At 34.8% G+C, this 27,540-nt stretch overlaps 3 protein-coding genes and 1 long non-coding RNA gene across 5 annotated transcripts; 3 read left to right on the top strand and 1 right to left on the bottom strand.

Moving 5' to 3' along the window:
- The first annotated feature begins 648 nt into the window (after positions 1 to 648).
- Positions 649 to 11,017, top strand: LOC132107831 (inositol polyphosphate 5-phosphatase K-like). 2 transcript variants are annotated; one of them, XM_059514098.1, is made up of 14 exons: positions 649 to 680; positions 1,050 to 1,133; positions 5,207 to 5,311; positions 5,426 to 5,534; positions 6,521 to 6,637; positions 6,735 to 6,910; positions 7,033 to 7,144; positions 7,295 to 7,404; positions 7,802 to 7,828; positions 9,050 to 9,284; positions 9,369 to 9,506; positions 9,658 to 9,741; positions 9,842 to 9,946; positions 10,113 to 11,017. In XM_059514098.1, exons 2-14 carry the CDS (start codon positions 1,060 to 1,062, stop codon positions 10,191 to 10,193), a joined length of 1,473 nt encoding a protein of 490 aa, XP_059370081.1. In that variant the 5' UTR covers positions 649 to 680; positions 1,050 to 1,059; the 3' UTR covers positions 10,194 to 11,017. The 2 variants fall into 2 exon arrangements, with proteins under 2 accessions (XP_059370081.1, XP_059370082.1); XM_059514099.1 differs by lacking the exon at positions 7,802 to 7,828 and having other exon boundaries at positions 10,113 to 11,015.
- A 1,123-nt stretch (positions 11,018 to 12,140) lies between these two features.
- Positions 12,141 to 16,391, top strand: tekt1 (tektin 1). Its single transcript, XM_059514100.1, has 8 exons — positions 12,141 to 12,184; positions 12,357 to 12,551; positions 13,993 to 14,158; positions 14,310 to 14,438; positions 14,750 to 14,890; positions 14,989 to 15,214; positions 15,642 to 15,838; positions 16,113 to 16,391. The coding sequence occupies exons 2-8, from the start codon at positions 12,362 to 12,364 to the stop codon at positions 16,270 to 16,272; spliced, it is 1,209 nt and encodes a 402-aa protein (XP_059370083.1). The 5' UTR covers positions 12,141 to 12,184; positions 12,357 to 12,361; the 3' UTR covers positions 16,273 to 16,391.
- A 1,166-nt stretch (positions 16,392 to 17,557) lies between these two features.
- Positions 17,558 to 20,605, top strand: LOC132107830 (sialic acid-binding Ig-like lectin 7). The gene is made up of 7 exons (XM_059514097.1): positions 17,558 to 17,975; positions 18,579 to 18,650; positions 19,102 to 19,434; positions 19,526 to 19,816; positions 19,914 to 20,198; positions 20,303 to 20,399; positions 20,512 to 20,605. Exons 2-7 carry the CDS (start codon positions 18,593 to 18,595, stop codon positions 20,603 to 20,605), a joined length of 1,158 nt encoding a protein of 385 aa, XP_059370080.1. The 5' UTR covers positions 17,558 to 17,975; positions 18,579 to 18,592.
- A 5,537-nt stretch (positions 20,606 to 26,142) lies between these two features.
- LOC132108380 (uncharacterized) lies at positions 26,143 to 27,518 on the bottom strand. Its single transcript, XR_009424435.1, has 2 exons — positions 27,279 to 27,518; positions 26,143 to 27,209 (listed from the first exon to the last, which is right to left on the bottom strand). It is a non-coding gene; the product is annotated as an uncharacterized LOC132108380 (long non-coding RNA).
- Positions 27,519 to 27,540: the final 22 nt, after the last annotated feature.

The following is a 27,540-nucleotide window of genomic DNA, read 5'->3' as shown; positions in this document are numbered from 1 at the left end:
GTAAAGCCATTTATAATTTTGCAAAAGATTTTCAGATAAATACGGTTCTTATTTAAGACAGCATAATGAAAAAAAAACATTTGTTTACAAATAAATAGTTTTGAACTAAATAAATTGACGATAAATAGCACAAAATAATGAGCAAAAGTTAATTTTATTAAGTAGTCTACTAAAAAAAATTGTTAGCCTACTAAACAAATGTCATCTGTATTTCATTTTAAGATTACGTTTAATTACATTATACATATTCAATTATTTAAAATTATTTTAATTTTAAATTAATTAATGAATGAGTAAATCAATGAATGTTTGTTATTCAATGTATTGTGCGTAACAAAAGGCAAGTTGTGTAATTTTCGTTCGCAAATAGGAATTTTAAATGAAATTATGCAAAATGTATAGTTTAAAAAGTTAAAAGGAGAGTATAAAATATGTATTTTTATATGTGGTAAACCTTTCATTTGATCAAAGTAAAAACCTGTGGTAACATTAACTCCCATAAGTAGCGCACCTAGGACTTTTATTTTGTTTCCAGCAGCCATGTAATGTTCTGTTGAGAGAAGTTTGCGTGTAGATTCACACTCCCTCTCTCATGTAAATACAGTCCACAGGTTGTGATGTTAAGGGATATTTACAGAGACTTTTAAGACTGCGGAAGCGAAGACAACGAGGTTTAGCAGGTACTTTGAATACTGTTTCAAACATATTCATCCTAGATTATCTCGTTAATACCATAGGTTAATACGTTCCATTATTTTTGACATAGCATGTAACGTCACGGTGACGGTGATATGAGAAGTGTTGCCTTAATCTGTACTGAGAGTATTTCATTCATGAAACACTATTTTGTATAGTCCTGAAGTCATACTATATACTTAAAATTTTCAATTTATTATTATATACATTATTACTTGTCTTACACGACATTCTGAGCTTTGAAATAGAATATTAGTGGTTTGGAGAATATTTGGTTTTATTACTATGAATTTTGATGCAAATGAAATGCAAAGCAGGTTTCTGAGAAAAGCATGTGCTCTTGTGTTTGACAGGTTGGAGAAGATGGAGGACGATTTGTCACAGGCTTTGAATTCTTTCAGTCTGGAGGAGAAAGATGGCAAGATGGACACTTTTGGGTAAATACCCCATCTTATTCTTTATTTAGCATATGATTTCTAATTCTAAATTATTGATTTTGTATTTTACTATTGCAAATGGCTTATACAAGCCACAATAGTGAGTGATCAAGAATCACCCCATTTGGGCTTTAATCCTAAAACCATTATTGAATGGATTTCAAACATATTTTGCCACTGTGTCAATGTACAGATATTGCTATACAATTATCCATTCAGATTTTCTTCTCATGGAGCACAAACATGTGTTGTAAGTGTGTCACAAGGTTGTGAATTAAAGACCTAAAGCGCTTTTTCTGTTTCAACATCCAGAATTCTAGAAGGTGAACAGTTTAGTCTCCTGTTTGCTGAAATGGTGAATGCATGAAGCAGGGATAAGCACATTGGGATTAGCTTTCTTAACACATATGGTTATACAACAGGTTTCTGTTCTTGTGGGGGATTTCGGTTGTTTATGGAAATCCAAACTGTTTACGGTTGCATATTTTGGCCTGTAGTTCCTAACTGTACAGTAAAAAATAAAAATATACTTAAATACTTACCATGATGCAAGAATGTTTATCACAAACTTAAATTTTTAAAAGGGGTTTTGTGTGTGTGTATACAGTTGTGCTTTGCAGAATGTGCAAAAAGAAGGATCATGAAAATTGCATGTCATTTTTTTATTTAGTACTGTCTTGAATAAGCTATTTCACATAAACAGTGTTTCATATTCTCCACAAGACAAATCTGAACTTATAAAAATGACCCCATTCAAAAGTTTACATACCTTTGAATGTTAATACTATGTGTCATTTCCTGGATGATCCACGGCTGTTTTTATATTTTGTGATAATTGTTCATGAGTCCCTTATTGGTTCTGAGCAGTTCCTCCAAATCCTCCAGCTCCTGCACATTTTTTGGTTTTCCAGCATCTTCTGCATACTTTAACTCTTTCCAACATTGACTGTATGATTTTGAGATCCATCTTTTAACACTGAGGACTTACTGATGCTCAAGAAGGCAATACAATGCATTAAGAGATGGGGGTGTAAACTTTTAAAATTGGATGATCAAGGTAAATTGTACTTATTTTGTCTTCTGGGAAACATGTAAGTATTTATGATCATCCAGGAAATGACAAATACTATTAATATTCAAAGGTATGTAAACTTTAATTTTCACATAAACAATCAAACATCTGTTATGTGAAATAGCTTATTCAGGACAGTACTAAATAAAAAATAGCATGCGATTTTTTTTTTCATATGATTTTGATACAATTATTAACAGTTTGCACATTCTGCAAGGGGTATGTAAACTTATGAACTGAATATACATATATATATATATATATATATATATATATATATATATATATATATATATATATATATATATATATATATTCAAGATACTTATTTTTAATATTTTCATGCTATTAATTATATTTGATCATATTCATCATATATTTATTACTTTATACAATTATATAGTATGTGACAATACGATATAATTGTATAAAATAATAAATATGATAAATATGATCTAATATAATTAATACCATGAAAGTATTAAAAATAAGTATCTTTAATATATATAGAGTTGTGCTCATAAGTTTACATACCCCTTGCAGAATGTGCAAACTGTTAATAATTTAATCAAAATCATGAAAATCGTGAAAATCGCATGCTATTTTTTATTTATTACTGTCCTGAATAAGCTATTTCACATAACAGATGTTTGTTTGTATTAAAAATAAGTATTGATGTCAGAGAAACAAATAATTAACCATTTATTTCTAACAGTTAATCCCGTGTATTGTGTAAATGGCATATTGAGGGACACATTTGTAGTTTAGATTGATTGTGTTGGGTGGGTCACGTAGGCCCTTGTTAAATCAGATTAGGGTTTTAATCTTTAAATCTAAAAGTCTGCCTACACTACAGCCTCCTTTTACTCCTACACCTTATATCAAACACTGTATTATTAATTATTGGAACCACTTACTTTGCATTCCTGGAACTCAGGACGGAATATCTATAAAGACGCACAAATAACACTCAGGTGCAACTTTTTCCACGTGACCAGCTACTGTCGCTCAGCATGGAGGAGATCTCAGAATATTTTAGCGAAACCCTGCGATCGCGCTCTGACAGCATGGCCAGCACCGGCACAGAGTCCACCAGCAGCCGTCTGTATGTGCGACAGCGTCTGGCTATGCTCATGACCTGCGTGGACTATTTGGACCCTGACGATAAACTCAACGCCCAGGTGGCTAAAACATTAGACGAGGCTTTTCTCGTCTGCAGGCAGATTGTGGGCCGACCAAAGAAAGATCAGTTCAGGTTTTGTTTTCTACTTCTCTTGTTGTCAAGTCTTGCTGACCTAAACCTGACAGCAGGTGTCTAACTTGGTTTTGTGGCGACTGTGCACCTTTCTATCTGTTTTTCCAGAGAAATCAAAGTTTCAGTGTTTTTGATTTAATGATCTTCAGAGGATGAGACATTTTAAACCTTAGATGTTAGCCTTTGGTTTTTAAAGGGTTAGTTCACCCAGATAGCAAAATTATGTAATTAATAACTTACCCTCATGTTGTTTCAAACCCGTAAGACCTCTGTTTATCTTTGGAACACAGTTTAAGATATTTTAGATTTAGTCCGAGAGCTCTCAGTCCCTCCATTGAAGCTGTGTGCACGGTCTATTGTCCATGTCCAGAAAGGTAAGAAAAACATAATCAAAGTAGTCCATGTGACATCAGAGGGTCGGTTAGAATTTTTTAAGCATCGAAAATACATTTTGGTCCAAAAATAACAAAAACGACGACTTTATTCAGCATTGTCTTCTCTTCCGTGTCTGTTGTGAGAGAGAGTTCAAAACAAAGCAGTCTGGATATCCGGTCCGCGAACGAATCATTCAGTTCACCAAATCGATTGCAATGCTGTGAAGAGAGAACTGAAGATGCCAGATAACGAACAACAGACTGACTCGTTCTCGAGTCAAGAACCGATTCTGTCAGACGCGTTCGATTCGTGAACCGAGGAGCAGATGATACTGCGCATGTGTGATTCAGTGTGAAGCAGACTGACACACAGAGCACCTGAACCGAACTGATTCTTTTGGTGATTGATTCTGAACTGATTCTGTGCTAATGTTATGAGCGCGGGTAAACCGAAGGCTTGAATCAAGGGCAATCATCGCAAATGATGCCATTACGTCGAGCGCAAAAGAACCGGTGAACCGTTTTCTTCAACCGGTTTATTGAATCGAACTGTCCGAAAGAACTACTGGTGATCCGAAAACCGATGCAACCGGTTCTTGACTCGTGAACGAGTCAGTCTATAGTTCGTTATCTGGCTCGGCTCGGTGTTCATCTTCAGTTCTCTCTTCACAGCAGTTCAGTTAGTGTACTGTTTGAGTAAATGAATTACAGTACTCCGGGATATTGGTTTGTTTGAACTCAGAGGGAGTGTCAGCCACATTAAAAAAGTTAACAGCTTAAGTCATTTGTGGATTAATGCGTATTAGAGATGCGATCCATTTAAAACGATTCAGTTCGATTTGGTGAACTGAATGATTCGTTCGCGAACCGGATATCCAGACTGCTTTGTTTTGATATCTCTCTCACAACAGACATGGAAGAGGAGACAATGCTGAATAAAGTCGTCGTTTTTGCTATTTTTGGACCAAAATGTATTTTCGATACTTCAAAAAATTCTAACCGACCCTCTGATGTCACATGGACTACTTTGATGATGTTTTTCTCACCTTTCTGGACATGGACAGTATACCGTACACACAGCTTCAATGGAGGGACAGAAAGCTCTCGGACTAAATCTAAAATATCTTAAACTGTGTTCCAAAGATAAACTGAGGTCTTATGGGTTTGGAACAACATGAGGATAAGTTATTAATTACATAATTTTGCTATCTGGGTGAACTAACCCTTTAAAAATGGATTGAGCTGTTTGAGATGGTAGGCTGCAGTGTGAAATGCTTCGAATTTCTTGAATTGGTGTTATTGTTAATCTGAGCAGTTATGTGAGGACAGGAGTTACACTAGCAGAACTATCATTTCTTTCTTTCACCCACAGGTTGTACGTCGTCACGTGGAATGTGGCAACAGCTGAGCCTCCTGACGATGTGAACTCTCTGCTTCAGTTCAACTCCCCGAAGAAACCAGACCTCTATGTGATCGGGTGAGTTTCAGAATTTGAAAGCTAGAGACAGACCATAAAGTAAATAATGACCCTTATCTTAGCTCAGAAGCATGTGGTCTGAGTGTCCTAACATCTGTGATGCTGCTGTTTCAGGCTGCAGGAGGTTAAGGCTGCACCTCTCAAGTTTGTCACTGATTTGGCCTTCGAGGACTCCTGGAGTCACCTCTTCATGAACACGCTGGCTCCATTGGGTTTTATCAAGGTGCTGACTCATACAAACATGCTTTTGTTTATTATCATACTAATTATGTGATATTCTCTGTGAACCAGTGTATTATACCACTGATTTCTTAGTCACTGATTTATAGAGCAGTGCTGACATGTATACATGAATGGGAAATAAAAAAAAAAATTTTTACTTGATGAAGTTTACAAATGTAATTATTTAAAAATATAAATATTTATAATATATTATATTTATATTTTTAATAACAATTTTAATATATTAATAAAATAATTACACACATATATATATATATATATATATATATATATATATATATGTAATTACGGTTATATAATCAATTTATATTTTTTATGTCAATTATTACAGTTTATATAATGATGTATTAAAGTTTAAATAAGAAATAATGCATTTAAATATTAAATAACTGACATTAATACAGTTTAAATTAAATGTAATTATATACATTGTGATATAATATAATTTATAATATACAGTGTATACATTATTTATATATTTCATTACATTGCTACATTTGACTTAATGAACCTATAATGAATTTGGTATAATGAACTTGGTTACACTTTAGTTTAGGGACCAGTTCTCACTATTAAGTAACTATTAACTATAAGTTTTGCCACAATTAACAACTAATGTTTTGATTATTAATAATTAGTAAGGTAGTTGTTAGGTTTAGGTATGAGGTGGGATTAAGTGATCTAAAATATGGTCCTACAAAATAAGGCATCATTATGTGCTTTATAAAAAACTAATAAACAGCCAATATGCTAGTAGTATGAATGCTATTAAGCAACTAGTTTATAGTGAAAATTGGTCCTAAAATACATTTTTTTTAAACAAAGTTTTACCATTAACTTATAATGAATAAATAGAATCTATAATTACAAAAAAAAAAATTTATTAAATCTATTATGTTTTATACATTTAATATACTTTAAATATTTTATTTAATTATGTAAATGTATTTATTGTGGCCCATTCAGGTGTCCTCCATACGGATGCAAGGTCTGCTTTTACTTTTCTTTTCCAAGCTGGAGCACGTCCCCTTTATCAGAGACATTCAGGTCACTTACACCCGCACAGGACTCTATGGCTACTGGGTAAGAGTACAGAAATGCAGCTTTTGATAAACCTAATGAAAATTTAACAAAAATTTACCGTGCATGAAAATTCATCCTTATTGTCTTAAAACTAAAGGGGAATAAAGGAGGTGTGTCCATCCATCTGTCCTTCTACGGTCACATGCTCTGCTTCCTGAACTGTCACCTGACCGCCCACATGGACTACGCCTCTCAGCGGGTGGATGAGTTCGAGTATATTCTAGATGCTCAGACCTTTGACACCAAAAACACACCACGCATTTTGGATCACAAGTCAGTCCCGGTCATAAATAATAACCACATAACAGTCTTCTGTGAATGATTTAATTTGGCTGATTGTGTTCTTTATTTCTTATCATTTATCTACATTGCTTTATATTGCAAATTAATTCTAGAGTGGTGTTCTGGTTTGGGGATTTGAATTTTCGTATCGAGGACCACGGGATGCTCTTTGTAAGAGAGTGCATCACCAGCCAGCGTTATAATCTTCTTTGGCCTAAAGATCAGGTACTGATCAATAGATGTAGTAACAATGTCTATACATGCAAATGAAAAATGTACTAACATATAAATCGTTTTTGCCGATCCAGAATTAATAACTCGCTTAATTTATGCAATGATGTTAGTTTGTGTCTGTGCTTGTCAATATCTCACCAGCTCACCATGATGAAGCAGAAGGAAGCGAGTTTGCAGAAGTTTCAAGAAGGACCTCTAGACTTTCAGCCCACCTTTAAATTCGATTTGCACTCAGATAATTACGACACAAGGTAAATGACACAATACATCCTGCTGTATTTTTGTAGTCATTTGGTTTAAAAGTCGATAATAAATTTTTGATTGCACATTCATTGTCTTATTGTGAATGATTATTTCTGAAAAATCTTTCATTAAAATGAAATGCCTTTGAAATTCTATTCATTTTTACCTTATTTTTAAAAAGAAAAGAAAAGAACACTTTCCACAATACAGCCAATTCCTGATGGATAAAGTCAAGTCAAGTCTTTGTTTTTTTTTTTGTTTTTTTTTTTTGTGGAATTAAAATGAATTTCATGTTCAGTACATAGCAATAGTAATCACCATAATATCCTGAATCTCCCGCAGCTCCTCCTTCCGGGCTGTTTTTAACTGTCAGATGTTCACACATGCTCTTTTTCACCCCTGCAGGGTACAGAAGACATGGTTTGGTTTTAAGTAAGCTTTAAAATCCCTGTGCGCTTCCGAACTTGCTTGTCTAGCATTCCACCATCATTCCTTCCCTGTTTGTAGCACTTTTTCTTTGCCCTTGAGCTAACAGACCTCATTCACACTTTAATGCAGACCAGTGCATTGTGTGCCATCCTATCCCGTCTTGTAACACCAATTCATCTATGAAGCACCATAAATAATCAATTAATAACATCCATATAGATCCAGTCTGTGTTTGGATATAGTTGTCGTTGTTGTTGTGTTGCAAAAAGTTAAGATGTTTAAGTATTGATCATCTGTTGTTCAATGCTGTCGGTTCTAGTAGCTGTTCAGATCTTTGCAATACACATGGTTATAAAGCATATGGATGACTTGGCCCACTTAGTGAAAATGCTTTCTGATCTACAGGATGTATTTATGGTGTCCATAAGGAGATGCAGCGTGACTGAACTCACATAAACTCCTTATGGTTTTAGATGGGTTTTTTTTATTTTTTTTATATGATGATCCTCTTGTAGTGGACCAACTTCCTAAAATATTTAGTCATTTAGTTGACTAAAATATTAAAATATAAAGGCCACTAACGAAAGTTTGTGGTCTTTAATATGTTTTTTTTATTATTATTTTTGATTAAGAATTCACTTTTAATAAGCAAGGAAAAATTTATTTGATCAGAAACACAGTATAAGCAGCAATATTGTGAAATTATTACAATTTAAAATAACTCTTTATTTATTAATATAGTTTAAAGTGTAATTCATTCCTGTGATGCAAAGCTGAATTTTCAGCATCATTATCCAGTCTTTGGTGTCACATGATCCTTCATAAATCATTTTAATATGCCGAGTTTGTACAAGAGAAACTATTTTTATTATTATGTTTCATAAAAATTTGAATTTCCCTAAAATTTTCTACAGCCCCCCAAAATCCCTTAGATTAATACCTTGATTTGAAAAGAACTGTTTTAGAACAGTTTTTACAGAGAAACCTACTGTATATGCAACTTGTCTGTCCTTCGTGTATTTGGTGTGACTAGGTTGGGACATAAACATATCTTTCTTAGCTATAAAATGCACGCCACATTAATTCATTTTCAAAGAATGAATGATGGCTGTACAGAAAAGCATGCTAGTGTTCTCCCAATTCTGGGAAAGGGATTCAAACCAACCAACTATTGTCTTTTATTAACCTATTTCAACTTGTTTTCCTCTCTGTGTGATTGGCTAGTGGAAAAAAACGCAAGCCTGCGTGGTGTGACAGGATCCTCTGGAGAGTGAAGCCCAAGTCCTCACTGTCAGAAGACGCTGATGAAGACGGTCAAAATCAAGAGGATCCAAAGAAACAACTGGAGGAGCAACATAAAGACGAGTTCCCTCTAAAACTGAGCCAGGAGTTTTACACAAGTAAAATGGAGTACAGCATCAGCGACCATAAACCCGTCATCGGTATCTTCCGCTTGGAGGTGGGGAGGAGTTTGGATAACATAATAGCCATTATTGTTCTATAAAATACTACAAGAAATTACTATTTATTTCTCTGACACCAGTTGAGAAAGATATACGAGACGCCATTGGTGCAGGTGTGTGCTGAGGGAGAATGGAGTGCTGACTTTGATGCCCTCATAACCTACAGCCTTCTCCAGTCCTTTCCCTCCAGTGCCTGGGATTGGATTGGTTTATATAAGGTAAAAGAGGTTCCCAAAATGTGGTCTGTTCTGATAAGGTCACAGACCAAAAATAACTGTATAATCGTGTATGGTTACAGTAGTGATATTGTGAACTAATGTTATCCAGGGTGTTGATAATATTTTAGACCATGTGCTTGTCACTTCACAGGTTGGTTTTAAAAGCGTTTCAGACTATATCACATACACCTGGGTGAAGGATGACCAGGTGTCTTTCACGGATGAGCTCTATCAAGTATGCAACTTTTGCTGTCTATGTTTCTTTAAAACCATCAAGCAATTGGTTTTTGTCACATAAGCAACCATGTAGTAAATGATATTTTCTCTGATCACAGGTTTATGTGAACAAAGATGAAATTCCTGTTCTTGGGGGAGAGTGTGTGCTGTGCTATTACAGCAGCAGCTTGCAGTGGATTGTGGGTATTAGTCAACCTTTTAAGGTGAGTATTATTTTACATCTATATTTCATGCATGCATCATAATACACTGTGCATATATAAAGATAGAGAGAGTCTATATACTATTTGTTATGTAGTATTTTGTGTATAAATATATCACTATTATGGCTTTTGAAGGGTTTTCTATTGTTTTTCAATTGATTTAAAGGTGCAGGAATCCAGAGCGGCGATTGAAGAGGGTTTAGTGCCTGAAAATATCAACAAACTAGATGAAACTGTAGCCAGTTAGGACCAGGTTTAAATTGTACGTTGGTTTATACTCTGTCATATGCAGCCTAGATGTCAAACCAAACATACCTGTGATTCAAGCAAGTGCAATTTTAATCCAAAATTGATTTTTACTTGAATGTGATGTAGTGTGTGTTTATTTTAATTCAAGAAATATTATGAATTACAGCCAGTTTATTTTAAATCGCAGCCAGTTGATGGGACAGGTCCCAAATAGAGTGCGTTATCTTAATTAAGCAGATTTAAATGTATACTGTAATTCTTGAAATCAATTCTAAAAAGTCTTAAAAAAAAAAAAGGTTGTTACAAATTAAGAAAAGCATACCAGTATTTAATTTAATTAATTATTTAATGAATAATTTAACACCTCAGCCTTACTATTACAACATTCCCTCAAAACATTTAGTATACATTTGTCTTGTAACGTTTTTTTTATAAACAAAATGTTTATTAGTCTACTGTATTTCAGAATTTGAGTGTTTATGGCTACTGTACTTGTTTTCTCATTCCATTCAAACCTATGCAGACAGTTACACTGTCAAGAAAAGTCTGTATTTGCACAATTTAATTGAGTACTTTTATGGCACGTTTAATTTGTGAATCTATTTATGTCTATAACTCATGCCGAAGTGGTATTATAATAATATTTGTGTCTCACTGTAATTGTGTGTGGATAATTAGATTAGATTCAACTCTATTGTCATTGCACATGCGATAATTGAAGGATATGCAGAAATGACCAAGTGTATGTTTGTGATCAGTACATTTTGATATTACTGTCATGTTAAATATAAGCAGACTATGTGCTTAAACATATTTGTCGAACCAAATATGCCCTCTTTTGGCATATATAAAACCTGTAAAAAACAATTCCTCTGTAAATTAAGAGCTTTTTATTTTCTAAACAACTACAAATGCTTACTGATGACATGAAATAAAATTTTTAGGGCCGGGACTCGATTAAAAAAATTTATCTAATTAATTAGAGGCTTTGTAAATAATTAATCGAAATTAATCGCATATAAATATTTGACCTGAGAACAGTGAGAAGTAATTTTTTTCCACATGGATTTATAGTATACCATTGAATAATGACTGAATACATAAGCTTAAGCAACAAAATATTGTTTATTTTTGTTCAACAGAGTCTAGCAGACCAGTGCAATTTTTGCCATTAAGTGTAGCAATAGCATATTTAGAAACAATTTAGAAATAGTACATTTCAGAAATTCAGGTAGCTTATAGGTGCTGGAACCTTCTGTAAACAGTTTTTTAAGTAAAACACAATACTGTCAAGTACATTCAGGTGCAAGTACATTGAGGTGATACTTGAGGCTCGATGTGCTGCGGTGATACGCGAATTCCTTGTTGCATAGCTTGCACACAACCATGCTCTTATCGGCGCTTCCATCCGTTCGTTTTTTTATAACAAAATTTTCCCTCCAAGGGGCCAACCAAAGCGGTCTCGTCTGCTTCTTCGTTCATGTTCACTGTGGTTTGTTGTTGTCTGAAGTCATGAACGCTAGTTGGTGCTCCAGTATAATCGGCCCGCCGAAACTCATCCAGTGAGAAACGTTCCGCGGTGCAAAAATAAGTTACTAAAAATGCGAATTTTTTTTGTGTGTAATTAATTAATCTTAACGCGTTATTTTTTGTGTAATTAATTAATCTCAATTAACGCGTTAAAGTCCCGGCCCTAAAAATTTTATTTAAATAAACAATGAAAACTGTTTTAATCATTTTATTGATTAACTACTAATAATAATGACAAACTAGGCTGATAAATAGAGATCCTGTTTATAAATTATTCCCAAATGTATGTAATTTTTTAAAAGATATTTACTTTGTTTAAAATATTTTTATCTGTAAATGTTTTCAGCCTCGTTTTCAATCATGAAAAATAAATGTGGTCTGCCGCCCTCTAGCTTTAAAAAGTTTCGTTGCCATAGCAACAGTGTGTTTACTAGCCGGCAGATTGGCAGCAGTTGACAGGTAAGACACTTTATTTACGTTTAACGTTTTAAAACTAATTATTTAATGTTTATTTAGTTTAAAAAAACGATGAAAGGCTTGTTTAAGACATTGACAGCTGTTTATTGGTTAATTATCAAATAGTATTCACAAAACAATGACTTTAACCAATGAAATGACCTTTCTTATTAGAAAAAAATGTCTCGGCTGATGGGATCCCCTGATAAGTTTCTGCCATCTGAGTGGAAACATGCAAACCAGGTGCATTTCAGGAGCTCAGAGGCAGAACGATCACTCTCACAGAGACTGACAGCGGAGTGTCAAAGACTCATAGAGGAGAGTGACAAATCTACCAAACACATGCAACAGGATGTACAAAAGAAGCTGGGTATGCAATACAGCAATCACATGTGACAGGATGCAAAGAGGGTTAATGGCCTTAAAATTAGAGGTGCAAGAAGACAAGAAGTTCTAGATGAGATAAGTGATAGAAATGGTTAGCAGAGGAAGTTATTTCAGATGTTTAATTTACATTTAGTCATTAAGCAGATGCTTTTATCCAAAGCGCCTAAAGGTAGCATTTTTTTAAGTTTAAGAATAGAATTAGAATAGAGTGCTAGAGTTAGAGGATCAAATAAGATGGAAGATATGCATTTTTAGCTGATTCTTGAAGATTCTGCTTGGATTGAGATGGGCAGGTCATTCCACCAGGAGGGAACATTTAATTTAAAAGTTATTGAAAGTGATTTTGTGCCTTTTTGGGATGGCACAATAAAGTGACATTCACTTGTAGAATACAAGCTTCTAGAGGGCACATAAGTCTGAAGTAATGAATTTAGGCAAAGAGGTGCAGAGCCAGGGGTGGTTTTGTAGGCAAATATTAATGCCTTGAATTTTATGCTAGCAATTATTGGTAGCCAGTGCAAATTAAAAGAAAGGGCCTGATCTTCTTGATGTTGAATAAAGCAAATCTGCAGGACCGCGACCAGGCAGTTTTAGCAATGTGGACTGAGAAAGTCAGCTGATCATGAATCATAACTCCAAGGTTTCTGGCTGTTTTTGAAGGAGTTATGGTTGATGTGCCTAACTGGATGGTGAAATTGTGATGAAACGATGGGTTTGATGGAACCACAAGCAGTTCTGACTTGGCAAAGTTGAGTTGAAGGTGATGGTCCTTCTTCCAGCAAGAAATGTCTGTTAGACATGCTGAGATGCAAGAGGTGATCGTCTGATCCTCAGGATGGAATGAGAGATAGTGTTGAGTGTCATCAGATTCAGCATAGCAGTGACAGAATCTAGTGATGCCATGTAGACAGAGAAGAGAAGTGGTCCAAGAACAGTGCCCTGAGGCACCCCAGTAGTTAGATGTTGTGACTTTGACACCTCAGCTCTCCAAGATACTTTGAAGGACCTATCTGAGAGTTAAAACACAAACCACTGGAGTGCGGTTCTTGGGATGCCCCTTTCCAATAGGGTTGACAGGGGGATATTATGGAATCCGCTCTTGCCAGTCTTAGGGTCTCATCAACTGAGAGCAAGGCAGTCTCGGTTGAATGTCCACTTCTGAAACCAGACTGGTTGCTGTTAAGGAGGTTGTTCTCTGTGAGAAAGGCAGAGACTTGGTTAAACACAGCTAGTTCAAGTGTTTATTCATCATTATTATTATTCATTTATTTATTTATTTATTTATTTATTTATTATTATTATTATTATTATTATTATGTATTATATTATTTATTATTATTTGTTTATTCATTATTATTTCCATAATAATGTGTAAACAATTGTGGCCTACTTATTTTCCTACGAGTCTTGCATCTCCTCTTCAGAGCAGAGAATCCAGGACATCAAATTCTGGAGGCAAGAACTTGACCAGAAGTTTGAGGAGATGGTGCAGGAGATTGAGACCCTTATAATTTTTAAGAGCCGTGTGGAAAGAGCCTTAGAAAGCTGCTCTGAGCCTTTCCAAGTGACTTTGCAATGTCTGACCGAGAGGTACTTCTCACTGTAGAGCACCACCAATAGAAGACAGTCCTAAAAATCTAAAGTTTTACATGACCTACACAACCAAATTGATTAAAAGAATCAACAAAGACTTTTACATTTCAAATAAATGCCATCCTTTTGAACTACGTCTGTTCCACAGACAGAAGCGGGAGGCAATTGACCTTGTGCATGATGAGGTGGAAGAGGAGCTGTTGAAGGAGAAGGAGGTGATTGAAGGAGTAATGGTCCTGCTTCAGCGAACACTGGAGCAGATCAATGAGCAGATCAGGTCAGTGGGACATTGAAGAGACTCATTTGGGAATCAAGAGACTAAGTTAAGGGGTCAAATCTAAAGAATCAAATTATTCTTGATGTTTAATGTGGAAGCATCTGTCAAAGCTGTAATAAACAAACAAATAAATAATAAAATATTATTTAAATAAATTATGAAACAATAAAATAATAATGACTATGATGAAAAACTGAAAAGTTTTTAAAATATGGCACTAAACCCTTGCATTAATGATATATTGTGTTATTTGATAAAAATGCTAGTTAAAAAAATTATTTTACTTTGCACATTTTTCATGTGTTTTTCAGGCTCATTCGTTCAGTGAAATACTATCTGGAAAAAGACCTGCAGGACAAATTTCAGGCTGAGCACATTGATGATTTCTGTGCTCTTCTCACTAATGCATCAACCAATTTAAACAGAGGGAATTCAGATTTTAGCAGTGCTGGGTAAGAAAAGTTTCTATAATCCTACTTAGATGTTAAGAGAAGGTTTTCCATATTTTTCTTCTCTATATATACAGTAAATTTAGCCCTTTTATTATTAGAACTGCAGTGACTCCTGAGGAGTGGGAGAGCCTCTGCATCTTAAACATTAGCAAAGCCGAGAAGGAGAAGAACAACTCTCTTTCTCTGAGAGCTCTCGTGGACAGTCTACTTGAGCAAACGGCTGCAGACATGCGCAGACAGTATGAGGCCACAGGGAGGGCTTTTGAGCTCCGCATAGAGGAGACCAAATCTGCCAAAACACAGCTTGAGAACCAGCTCAATGAGGTCAGTTGCACTTGTAGTATAAAATAATTTCTACTAGTGAATTAAGGCACAGCAACATTATAATATATATTATGAAAAATATAGATTTGTTAAAATTATATTTAACAATGTTATTAAATATTTGTATCTATTTTATATTAAATATTATTTAATCTTTAAATATTGAAGACTAATTTTGAGTGAGTGTTAGGTCATGACTAAATTCAAATAATTTAATAATATTTGACAATAATATAGCCTATTGTGCATCCTTAGTTACTAGCCATATAATACTCAAAGATCAAAAATGTACGTTAAGCATTTAGAGTAATTAGGATCAATTTCAATTTAATCTTGTCTGTAACACCCAGGATATTTTTATAGGGTTCATTCTAGTTTTTTAGGTAATAATCTGACTAGTTTGGTATGTCTGTGTGATCTCTTAAAGCTGCTAGGAGAGACAGCAAATCAGGAGAAAAATCTGGAGTCTCTATGTGTGGCAATCGCAGAGAAAGAAGCTCCACTCAAACTGGCTCAGACTCGACTGTCCTCTCGCAGCCAAAGGCCCAATGTTGAGCTCTGCCATGACCCGGCTCAAATCCGACTGCTGGAAGAGGTCAAGGAGCTCACAAACCATATTGGGAGGTAAGGGAAAGGATGTATATATGTATATGTGTGTGTGCTTGTTTATGCTACATTGTGGGTACCAAATGTCCCCACAAATATAGTAAACCCAAGGAAAATGAAAACCTGGAAGTATAACAATGCAAAGGTTTTCTGTAAGGGGTAGGTTTAGGGTTAGGTGATAAAAAATATTGTTTGGTCAGTATAAAAGTAATAGAAGTCTATGGAAAGTCCCCACAATTCAAATAAAAACTTCTCCAAAAAAAAAAAATTATCTTCTATGTCTCTCCACTAGGATGACCGAGGCACTTAAACGGTCAGAGATGGAACTGAAAGCTCTAGCAAGACGCCAGTTGAGTCTAGAGGAGGAGATCCAGGTCAAGACTAACTCCCTGTACATAGACGAGGTGATCTGCCATCAGCTACGTCAGCCTGTGGTTATTCACAACTTCTGAACAGGGCTCATGTATGGCGGAAAGGCCTAGTATATTTAACTGTATTTTGGAAAAAGAGTTTCCTTTGAATAATTTTATGTCATTTTGATGGTTTCAATACAGTTTCTTTAAAATTTCTACTGGGATGTTTCCTCTTCCATTAGGTTTGGTTTGTCTGTTGCACCATTGAAAGAGACTGTCTGATAAAATGTAAAAAAAATTATAAAAAAAACTATATTAAAAAAACTTGGAAACCATGCTTCCAAGTTACTTGGTTCTAGTTTTAAACCTAGAATGGATTATTTATATGGAAGTATATTTGCTTTAAAAAAAATGAACATAACTTTATAAAACTGAACATAACTTTTTCAGAAACTACCAAAAATATGCCATTACAAAAGAAGAAAAATACAATGAAAATTAAAAAAAAACTCGGTCCCATAAATTTAACAGACTCTTCAAATGCTTCATTCTTTGTTAACGTTTTGCAAAGATTCGTTTTCGCTAATCGTGGATTCTGAATGCATTGCCACAGATTTCGCTTGCGCTTCGCAGTTTTTCGCTTGGTGTTTTGACACAAACCTCTCATGGGGGGCAGGCTTAACAGTGATCTACTCTGATTGGATAGTGAGCTTTTGATTGACAGGTGCTCTCTGACCTGGAAGTACAGACGTCACTCAGTGGCTTTTTATAACTAATAATGTCAAATAAGAATGACGCCTCACTTTATTTGTGCATATTATTATTGACAGTTATGCTGCAGTATAAATAGACATGATTTCTTTCTCATTACATTTGTCAGAGATGCTACAAACATTACTGTTCATATTGCCGTTCAAATGACAGTTTTGGTGAGTTTTAATTGCTGTATTTTAACTAATCAAGTGCCTCATCTTCTATAACATTTACAGTTATTTATTACTTATTTTGTTTTTCCTGGTTGAGAAATATTAATAGGTGTAATAAATGAAAACAAAATGATAATGTAAAGGAATATTTTCCCTTTGATTTGAGTCATAGATATTGTGAAATTTAGAAAATACTGTTGTAAATAAATATTGCCCAAGTTCAAGATTTAGACCAAGAAGAGGCTCCAGTTGAATAAAACTGCATAAAACTACAGTATTTTGATTCATTTCAGACCCTGATGATCCAACTGATCTGCCACATTATTTTCCACATACTGTACATTATTGTTTCTCCTCTATGTCCTGCGTTTCTTAAACGCGTCATTTTTTACAAAGCTCATCATCCTGAAAAGCGAGGTGTGTTCTGATTGGCCAGCTATCCAGTGCATTGTAGGCTACATTATGAACATAACATTTCAAACATGCTGAAATCAATGCCGATGACGAGTTTTCAACATTTGACTTTCCATCCTGACCATAGGCCTACTAACCTCACCTACAGAGTTATTTTTTAAGAAAACATCCAGACTGAAAGGACTGTCATCCTCAAAGACGTATGTAGCCTATCATTTCACTTACAGTATAACACATCACTATTACTACTAAAAATGTAAATAGTAAAACACTGATCATTTCGGTGCTAGAAATGTTTCTGGTTACTGTTAAACATTGGTGATGTAATCCAAATATTGTGTAATAACTTTGCAACGATGAGTTCCTGAAAGTAGAAACAGATGAAGAGCAAGAAAAACAGCACCAATCTGATAAGAATTAAAACTGCTGTCACATCAAGCTTTTGAGCTCTTCAAATAGTTGGTAAGCAATTTATTTCAACATCTCTCATCAACGGTTTTAAATACAAATTGTGTTTTTTTTTTTATTTCTCCTTCCTTAAAAGTGTCAATACTGAAATACTAAATTTCATTAGAATGTCATTTAAAAAATAGTAGACAACTTACTATTGTCATATTTGTGCTAAAGTATTAACCAACCAGGGTCCGGATTCATGAAAATCTTCTTAATTAAGAAATTTCTTTATACAAATTCCACGAAGTTTCGTAAGAATGTTCTTAACTGTAATTACTGAAAAATTCTTAACAAGTTCAGAAGTATATTCTTAAGAACATCTTAATTTTATTCTTAAGGGAAGACACTGCAGGCAAGGGTTAGGGTTATGACAAATGGAAAGAAAACATCCAAAAGACACTGTTAAGTTTTTCTTTTATAGCATTTTATCTATTTGTGTCAACAGATTTCAACTACAATATATATATTTAAAGGCCGTTTTCTCAAAATGAGTTTTTTCTCCAACACTGAGTCATAAATCTCCACTTCAGTAGCACGTATACACACACCAAACTTTACATATTTATTCCTGTCTATATTCTAGATATTTTCTAGTGATTGTTTCTGTTTCAGCACATTAGTCGGAGATGTTGCAAATGCTGTTCATCATGACTGTCATTATGATGACAAACAGTGTGCTTTTATGTGAGTATTGACTTATCTTATTGACGTATCTTATTTCTTGATTATTCCGTTTGAACCACTATTATTTTTGTTGTAGTTTTTCAGCATATTCTTCTCACATTTCTCATTATAAAAGTTACTAAAATACCCATTTGTATTATGAAGGTAATTTAATTAAAAATAAAAATTGTATCTTCTGTATAAATGATCTCAGAAGTAGCCAGAAGAAGGAAGGTAACATGAACAGAAGACATAAGCATCTTGATACTTTGCTATATTTATAAGACATTTCTCATAAGTGAGTGTAAAGAGCTCTGATAAACGGTGCAAAATATACACATTATTGCAAATTTTTGTTGATATAATCATAAATGTCTAGTTAAAACACATTAAACAATGTAGAAAACAAATAATTAAACTTACATGTATGTCAACAGTCTGTCTCATCTTTTGATTTGATTTTGTTTTTCAGTCCCTGATGCACCAACTGACTTTTCCATCAAAGCAGGAGACAACATCACCGGAGAGGACGGTTTGTGCGTCATAGTGTACTGTGTTTTCACTGTCCCTAAAGGTGTCTCAGATCCCATTAGAAGAACCTGGTTCAAAGTAGATCCACAAAACTCATCTGTTGAAGTTTTTAATTTTAACACTAATATTGGATTTCGTCAAAATGAGAAAGAGTGCAGCTTTTGGCTAAACCAGTTGGTTCAGGGCAAATCTGATGGTGAATACAGATTAAAACTGGAGTGGGGAGAAGGAAACGTTTATATCTTTCCTCAGACAGTACATATTACTGTTAAAGGTGTGTATTTGTTTATATGCTTTTTGACAGAGAAACATACAAATCCAAATTAATTTATAGAATTTTTCATTCCAATAAATTTTTTTTTTAGAGCTTACCCAGAAACCAACAATAAACGTCCCACTGCTCACAGCTGGAGAGAAGGCGGAGATATCATGTAAAGTTCCAGGGGACTGCTTAAAAACTTCAGCAGATATTGTGTGGACAGGCATTAGGCCTGATGAAACTAGACTTCAAGGTGGTGGAGTGCCTGGCAGGAATTTAGAATTTTCTATAATGACTTTTTATCCTAAGCCTGAACATCAAAATACTGCCCTCACCTGCACAGTGACATTTCAAAGACGTATTCGGACTGAAAGTACTGTCATCCTCAAAGTAAGACGTATGTATCATTTCACTTACACCACATCATCAATTCTCATTTTAAGGAAGGCAATAAACACCATATTTTAAATAAACACATCATTATTTGTATTTAGATTCCCCGGTAATCCTGAACAGCTCTCGTTGTTTCGTGTGGGGTGATGAACTGAGCTGCATGTGTGTCAGCAGTGGTGTACCGTTACCCAAGATATCCTGGCCAAAACTGAACAGTACCACTAAACACTGCAGTGCTGTTTCAACAGAGAACATCATCAGAATTAGCCACATCTCTATTACTGGGTTTAGTGAACTCAACACTACCGTTGAATGTGTCAGTGAGAATCTCATTGGTACGACAAAGATGGAAATCCAAGTGCAACATCATGCTGAAAAACCCCAAGGTAAGCAGGAGGCAGTCACCATGTCTGTTTTATACAAATCATCCAAAACATTTCCATTAGGAAAATATTAATTGTTTTCTTTTTTTCTTTTTGTCAATTTTTAGAAATAAGTTGCAGTTTGTCAACCCCTTGGATATTATTTATCCTTTCCTTTGTTCTAAATGTCATCTTTGCTTCCTGTTTGATTGTCATCGTTGTACGGTAAGAACTTCATAAACAAAAGAAACAGTTGTTGGCTGGCCGTTTCTATAGTTTAAATGTTTGTTAGTCAGCAGTTCCACACATTTTACCATCTCCATTTTGACAGGAGGAGAGAAAAATATTTGAAACCAGTAGATGACAACCATGTCTACATGACTGCAATGAAGAGAGAGGAATCTGTATATGAGACTATCAAAATGATGTGAGAGGTAATAAAAAACTGTAATGTGCTGATCAAATCTATCTTTTGGTCTTAATTTTTTGCTCATGTTAAAGGCATCCTCCATGCAAAAAAAAAAAAAAAGAAATCTCATAATTTTCTCCCAGATGTATATGACTCTAAAGATGAACACAAAAATCATCATTAATTCCCTCATCTCTCACCCTCATGACTTCCCAGATGCACTGAATGGCTTTCTTTAGTTGAAAACGGTTTGCACGTAATGTCACCTGCTTGTGAAGCATGATGTCTGTGCCTTTCACAAAAAGTGAACAGACCCTGTTTGTTCGTCAAGTAAATTCACAGTTGACTGGAACTGATGGTTTATAATTTAAAAACTTAGAAATATTAGTATTGTTCTCGCTCCTCTATCATTTCTCTTCAGAAGACACTGAATCTTCAACAGGAATCCTTCATATGGATTACCGTTGTGTACATTTTGCATGGTTTCTGAAGCTTTAAAGGGTTAGTTTACCCAAAAATGAAAATTAACCCCTCATTAACTCACCCTCAAGGCATCCTTGGTGTATATGACTTTCTTTTTTCAGACGATTGCAATCTTTCAAGCTTTGTAATGGCAGTGTGTGGGTGTTTACTTCTTGTTGTTGTTCTTCTTTTATTGGTTAATGGCAAATTGCAAACAACTTTTAGGTTCATACCACCACCTACTGTACAGGAGTGTGCAACATTATGTCATTTAGAGTGTTTACATATTCTGGGTGGGTGTTTTCATTCAACAGTCCAAAAGAAGTCCAATAAAGTGCATCTGTTTATAATAAATTAAGTGCCACACCTGTAGCAAATAGATGCGTTTTTGTAAGAAAAATATCCATATTTAAAACATTAGAAAGCATGCATAGAAAGCATGAAAGTTTCTCTAACTTCCACTAACTGTTGTTCGCGCAAGCAGTTCTGGACGGATGACGTAAGACTGAGCGGAAACCTTCCGGTCTCTCTCATGAAACTAAAATGGAAGTGACTAAAACTGCAATTCATTGACTCGCCGCTAAGGGCTGGCTCCAAAAGGGAGTCAGTTCAATAGACTCCACATGTTAAAATGCCCAACTAATTTTTTTTTAGCCTGGTAAAAAAAAGTGTTTTTGACCTATAGCTAATTTTGCCCTTCCTGACAACTGTGAGGGGGGAGAATTTTTTTATAACTCATCTGTTTTAATTATATTAAGCCTTAAAGTTCTGCATAATTAAGGGCGTGGCCACTTGTGTGACAGGTGGATCGTCGCTGCCGACATCACTGTCGAGCTAGGTGGGTGTGGTTTCAGTAAACACCTCCCACCTCTTTGCCCATTTTCGATTATCCGGATTTGACGCGCTCCCAAGATGGCGACAGCTGACACCGCCCACTTTGAGCTTCAAAAATGCTCTTCAGAAAACTATGGGTGATGTCATGGACACTACGTCCATGTTTTTATACAGTCTATGCGTAAGACTTATGCATAGCACATGTGCTGGTGAGAAGTGACAAACACAGAAGTGCGGGGGAGAGCAAAGCAAAACACCGGTCATGAATTAAAAGTACAAAACAAGGATTTGTAAAGAAAAAAGTCAGAGGATTTCGATATAAGCCAAGAGGAGACTTTGCTTCCTTTGCTCCTGTAAACAAACATTGGTTCTCGCGAGACTAGCATATACATCATCTGCCCGGCATGTCTTGTGTGTACGACAGTTAGCGGAATTTAGAGAACACAGTTTCTAACATTTTACTTATGGATATTTTTCATACATAAACACAGCTATTTGCTACAGGAGGCCTTTATTCACCCCCCAGAGCCGTGTGCCACTGTTTAGTATGGATAGGTGCACTTTTATTGGACTTCTTTATGGACTGTCAAATGAAAACACCCGTTCACTGCCATTACAAAGACTGGAAGACCCAGGACAATTTTTAACATAACTTCGACTGGATTCGTCTGAAAGAAGAAAGTCATATAGAGCTAGGATCAGAGGCGTCGTGCCCATTCAAAGTGAGGGGGCACGTGCCCCCTCAGATTTCTGAGCCAAGTGGATTTTAAATGCAGCTTCCAAACGAAAAAAAAAAAATTGCAGAATAATATTTTTTATATATTTGATACAATCACAGCGGTGAGATTAGATCGTTCAGTGCACAGCATCAGCTGCTAAATTCAAATCTGCGTTCGCTGGCTGGCGCTGAGCCAGAGACAGACGCGTTCGTACAACGCTTCATGATAACCAATCAGAAACTATTCTGTTGCGCTTATGGATACAATGGCCAATCAGAGACGTCCAGAAGAGTCATCACTGAAACGCAGTGTTTTGTTCACTTGCTCGCTGACTGAATTATTTAGCGAATTCTCTCATCAGAAACAACAAAAAGTGCAGATGTGCGTACGAATGTAAGTAAGATATTCGTCTCATAATGTAAAGTGCTTCAGTGATTTTAATGGGAGTTTTTGAGAGTGCCTGAACTCTGGCTAGACTGAATGAAAATGTTTTTTGATAATGTAAATGTTCTTTACTCTCTGTAAAATGAAAGTGTTAAAATAAGTATCTTACAATATTGTTATTAAAATTTACATTAAATGCAAATTCAGTCGTATTAAAAATATTTTATGGCATGATATGGCACTTAAGTAAAAAGTCAGGTTTTTATGTGTAGTTAATAGATTACACTACATTTCCATATATTGATCAAATAACAATCTATAAAGGTGCAAAACGCGTTTACCTACACATATTTGAGAAACGAGATATTTCCTGATATATTAAGCATGTTTGGAATTGTTTTGAATAAAAAGGAAAAAAAATTATAAAAAAATAAGCCTATATCAGTTATACAGTGCTTTCGTAGAATGACTTATACTCCCGACCCCCCCCCCCCCCCCCCCAAATGTGCCCCCTCAAAAATCATGAATGCATGACGCCCCTGCCTAGGATGCCTTAAGCATGATTAAATCATGGGCTAATTTTCGTTTTTGGTTAAACAAACACTTTAACTTTGAGGGATCTGTCAACTTGCATTATAATGCACACAGTATATTTTTATGAAAATGTTTGTTTGTTTTTTTTATTCCTAAAAATGCTTTTTCTTTATAAATATTCTGAAAAAGCAGTTTCTCCAAGAACATGTACGAATAAACCAAATAAACAGTTTATCATTTCATTTACTTTATTTGTTGTTTCACTTTTAAAGAAGACTGGCATCATTTGAGGCTGAAGACTTTTATTAAACAAAAAGAAAGCAGGCAAAGAACATCATGTAAATTATTATTTAAATAATGTTTGGAGGTTTTCTGGTTTGCATTATGTTGTCAATAAGGAAACAACATTACTTTGTTCATTATTATTGCTATCACACAGTCTGATACATACAAAAATATTATTTGCAACACTCAAAGTGAAAAATAAGGGTTTGACCAACAAATGCGCCCCCAAATCTGTTTGCTTACAAATAAATATCTGAGTATATATCTTCCTACATGGACTGTCTGTGTTGCACATACAATGTCATTTTGTGTGTGACTTCCTGCAAAATATACACCATTGTTGCACAATGTATGTTCTCGTTGGTCAAAGGTTCACAACACAGAACTATGTATCATGCAGAGTTTTTACATATGTTGGTATCCTACCTAGGTGCCTTGAATGCTTAATAAATGTAATTAATGTAATTAATTTAATATAATAATGTCTCATTAATCTGTTAGTCAAATTGCATTTCAAGGGGTAATCTGACTTTCTGTTTATATCAAATCAGCTAAACCATATTGGATTGCAGAGTTTGACCGGAGCAGGGATGGCCATCAGGCATTATGATAGACTGAATTATTATCAGGGAGATTTTGCTCCTCAGTGTATTTGGAACATATTTAAAACAAATATATGTCTGAATAAAAGGGTAGAAAGTAGTTGGGACAAACAAAATCCAGCAACCTTTCAATAAACCAGTTTTGTTGAAGATAAAGTATAAATTACAAGTAAAAAACGGTATCAATTTAAAGGAACAGCTCCCCCAAAGATTAACATTTTGTCATTATTGCCATTGACTTCCATAATGTCAATTGTGACGTACCATCTATACTTGGCTTTGTGACAGTGCCTATATTCAAAATAGCATATGGAATCTGCAATATGCAATTTGTTTTGCCATAGACTATGCAGATCACAGAGCACACTGTATCCTACAAATCAAAATGTTTCACTTGGCCTTCCATTTAGAGTGTAACTATTAAAATAGAGGTTTTCAGCCATCTCTTTATTAATTAATGGTTTGATTTGACTTCCAAGACATTTATCGACATAATTTGATAAAGAATTGAAAATAGCTTCTCATTTACAAGGTCATAATTTGATATTACCCGCATGCAACATGGTGAGGTCAGGTCACAACAATGTAGCATAAAGTTGAGAAATAGTGCCTTTTTAAGTAGTGGCATAAAGTGTATAATGTGCACTATTAAGTGAGTAGTGAGCTAGCATACTATTCTGATCCCTCTTTTAAAAAGACCGTAAGACCTTCGTTCATCTTCAGAAAACAAATTAAGATTTTTTTTTATTAAAGGAGCTATGTGGAGATTTTTACTTAAAAAAAATCTTTAAGATAGAGTTTTCATTTGTACATGTATGAGCCAACCATGATTTTAAAAAAAAGAATGACACCTCGACTGTCCACCACGGTTGCCTCTATCAGCCTGTAGGCTCAATTGTGTGTGGAGGAGTCGGGCCCGAATTGGCGCGAAAATTCACAAAATGTGACGTCATGCGCGTTCTCGTCTACTTGGGCTTACAACCGTACAGCACGCCAGCCATTATACTAAGCAGTGGCAATAGTGTTTTCAAATGGACTCTGCGGATGGAAAGAAGCGAACAGCCTCCAGCACAATTCAGACACCCACGGACACTCCTCGTAAGTAAAAAAAAAAAAGAGAGAGTGCGCACTGAGAATGAGCACTAGACTGGCTGCAGTTCCTCTAACGGCCACTGGTGTCAGTAACGGTTAGAAATTTTAGAACCTACGCAATGCTCCTTTAAATCCGAGAGCTCTCAGACCCTCCATAGACAGCAACACAACTGCAATGTTCCCAGGTTCAGAAAAGTATTCTCGTAGCTTCGTAAAATTACGTTTGAACCCCTGATGTCACATGGACTATAATGTCCCTGTTTCTGGACTTGGGAACATTGCAGTCGTGTGTTGCTGTTTCTATTTTTATATTTTAATGTCTGTAATAATTTCACCACCAACAATAACACATCTTACATAAAATTCTAGTTTTTATTACCTAAAATGTATTGACAATTTTTAACATAACTTTGACTGGATTCGTCTGAAAGAAGAAAGTCATATAGACCTAGGATGCCTTAATGATGAGTAAATCGTGGGCTAATTTTCAATTTTGGTTTTACTAACACTTTAACTTTGAGGGATCCGTCAACTTGCATTATAATGCACACAGATTATTTTTATGAAAATGTTTTTTCTTTATTCCAAAAAAAATTCTGGAAAAGCAGTTTCTTCAAGAACATGTACAAATAAAGCGAATAAACCTGTTTATCATTTTGTTTACTTTATTTGTTGTTTCACTTTTAAAGAAGGCTGGAGATTTTTATTAAACAAAAAGAAAGCAAGCAAAGAACATCATGTAAATTATTATTTAAATAATGTTTGGAGGTTTTCTGGTTTGCATTATGTTGTCAATAAGGAAACAACATTACTTTGTTCATTATTATCACACAGTCAGATACATACAAATATACTTTACAACACTCAAAGTGAAAAATTAGCTTTGACCTACAAATGCGCCCCCAAATCTGTTTGCTTACAAATAAATATCTGAGTATATATCTTCCAACATGGACTGTCTGTGTTGCACATATAATGTCATTTTGTGTGTGACTTCCTGCTAAATATACACCATTGTTGCACAATGTATGTTCTCGTTGTGTGGTCAAAGGTTCACAACACAGAACTATGTATCATGCAGAGTATTTACATATGTTGGTATCCTACCAAGGTGCCTTGAATGCTTGATAAATGTAAGATGCAATTAATTTAATATAATAATGTCTCATTAATCTGTTAGTCAAATTGCATTTCAAAGGGTAATTGCATATACTGACCATCTAACAAACATCTATCGTCACAACCTTACCAGAGGATTACATGATTACATTAAAACATTAAATTTATTCCAAGCATTTTATGGAAATTGATACCCTCCTATATGTTCCAAATGGTGATTATTTCTAAACCAGTTTCAAAGAATGATAAATACAATATTTAATATGAATTTCTGTTTATATCAAATCAGCTAAACCATATTAGATTGCAGAGTTTTACCAGGGCAGGGATGACCATCAGGCATTATACACTACATCAGATTGACTGAATTATTATCAGGGTGATTTTGCTCCTCAATGTATTTAAAACAAATATATGTCTGAATAACAGGGTACAAAGTAGTTGGGACAAACAAAATCCAGCAACCTTTCAATAAACCAGTTTTGAATCCAGTTATTGGCCTGTTTTAATTTACAAATACAAATAAATGAAGATAAAGTATAAATTAAAAGAAAGAAAAAAATCAAAACAGTATCAACTTAAAGGAACAGCTCGCCTAAAAATGAACATTTTGAGTAATGATAACAGAATTTTCCTTTTTGGTAAACTGTCTCTTTAAGCCAACAATAAGGACATCACTCACCCTCATTTTCTTCCAAACCCATAAGGAACAAATGATCACTAAAAAGAACAAAAACATCATAACAGCACCATAAAAGTAGTCTGTACAACTCAGTATTTACAATTTTGAGTCTGGAATTAAAACAAAATTGCATCGCATTCAGATGTTTTGCCATCACTAATGTCAACAACGGCTTTAGAGCTCTTGGAATATTGAACACTGTTAAGTTTTTTGTGGTACTTTTATTATGTTTTTGGTCTTTTTT

Source organism: Carassius carassius, chromosome 28 (assembly GCF_963082965.1).
Source record: "Carassius carassius chromosome 28, fCarCar2.1, whole genome shotgun sequence".
NCBI lineage: Eukaryota > Metazoa > Chordata > Actinopteri > Cypriniformes > Cyprinidae > Carassius > Carassius carassius.
The sequence above is the reverse complement of the archived record's forward strand: the minus strand, read 5'-3'. Positions and strand labels throughout refer to the sequence as shown.

Excerpts from the sequence above, each read along its gene's own strand:
- LOC132107831 (XM_059514098.1), top strand. The coding sequence starts at position 1,060 with ATGGAGGACGATTTGTCACAGGCTTTGAATTCTTTCAGTCTGGAGGAG. Across the intron at positions 6,638-6,734 it reads CAGGACTCTATGGCTACTGG|GGGAATAAAGGAGGTGTGTC; the intron begins GTAAGAGTACAG and ends TTAAAACTAAAG. Across the intron at positions 6,911-7,032 it reads CCACGCATTTTGGATCACAA|AGTGGTGTTCTGGTTTGGGG; the intron begins GTCAGTCCCGGT and ends AATTAATTCTAG.
- tekt1 (XM_059514100.1), top strand. The coding sequence starts at position 12,362 with ATGTCTCGGCTGATGGGATCCCCTGATAAGTTTCTGCCATCTGAGTGG. Across the intron at positions 14,439-14,749 it reads CAGATCAATGAGCAGATCAG|GCTCATTCGTTCAGTGAAAT; the intron begins GTCAGTGGGACA and ends TGTGTTTTTCAG. Across the intron at positions 14,891-14,988 it reads TCAGATTTTAGCAGTGCTGG|AACTGCAGTGACTCCTGAGG; the intron begins GTAAGAAAAGTT and ends TTTTATTATTAG.
- LOC132107830 (XM_059514097.1), top strand. The coding sequence starts at position 18,593 with ATGTTGCAAATGCTGTTCATCATGACTGTCATTATGATGACAAACAGT. Across the intron at positions 18,651-19,101 it reads GACAAACAGTGTGCTTTTAT|TCCCTGATGCACCAACTGAC; the intron begins GTGAGTATTGAC and ends TTTGTTTTTCAG. Across the intron at positions 19,435-19,525 it reads AGTACATATTACTGTTAAAG|AGCTTACCCAGAAACCAACA; the intron begins GTGTGTATTTGT and ends TTTTTTTTTTAG.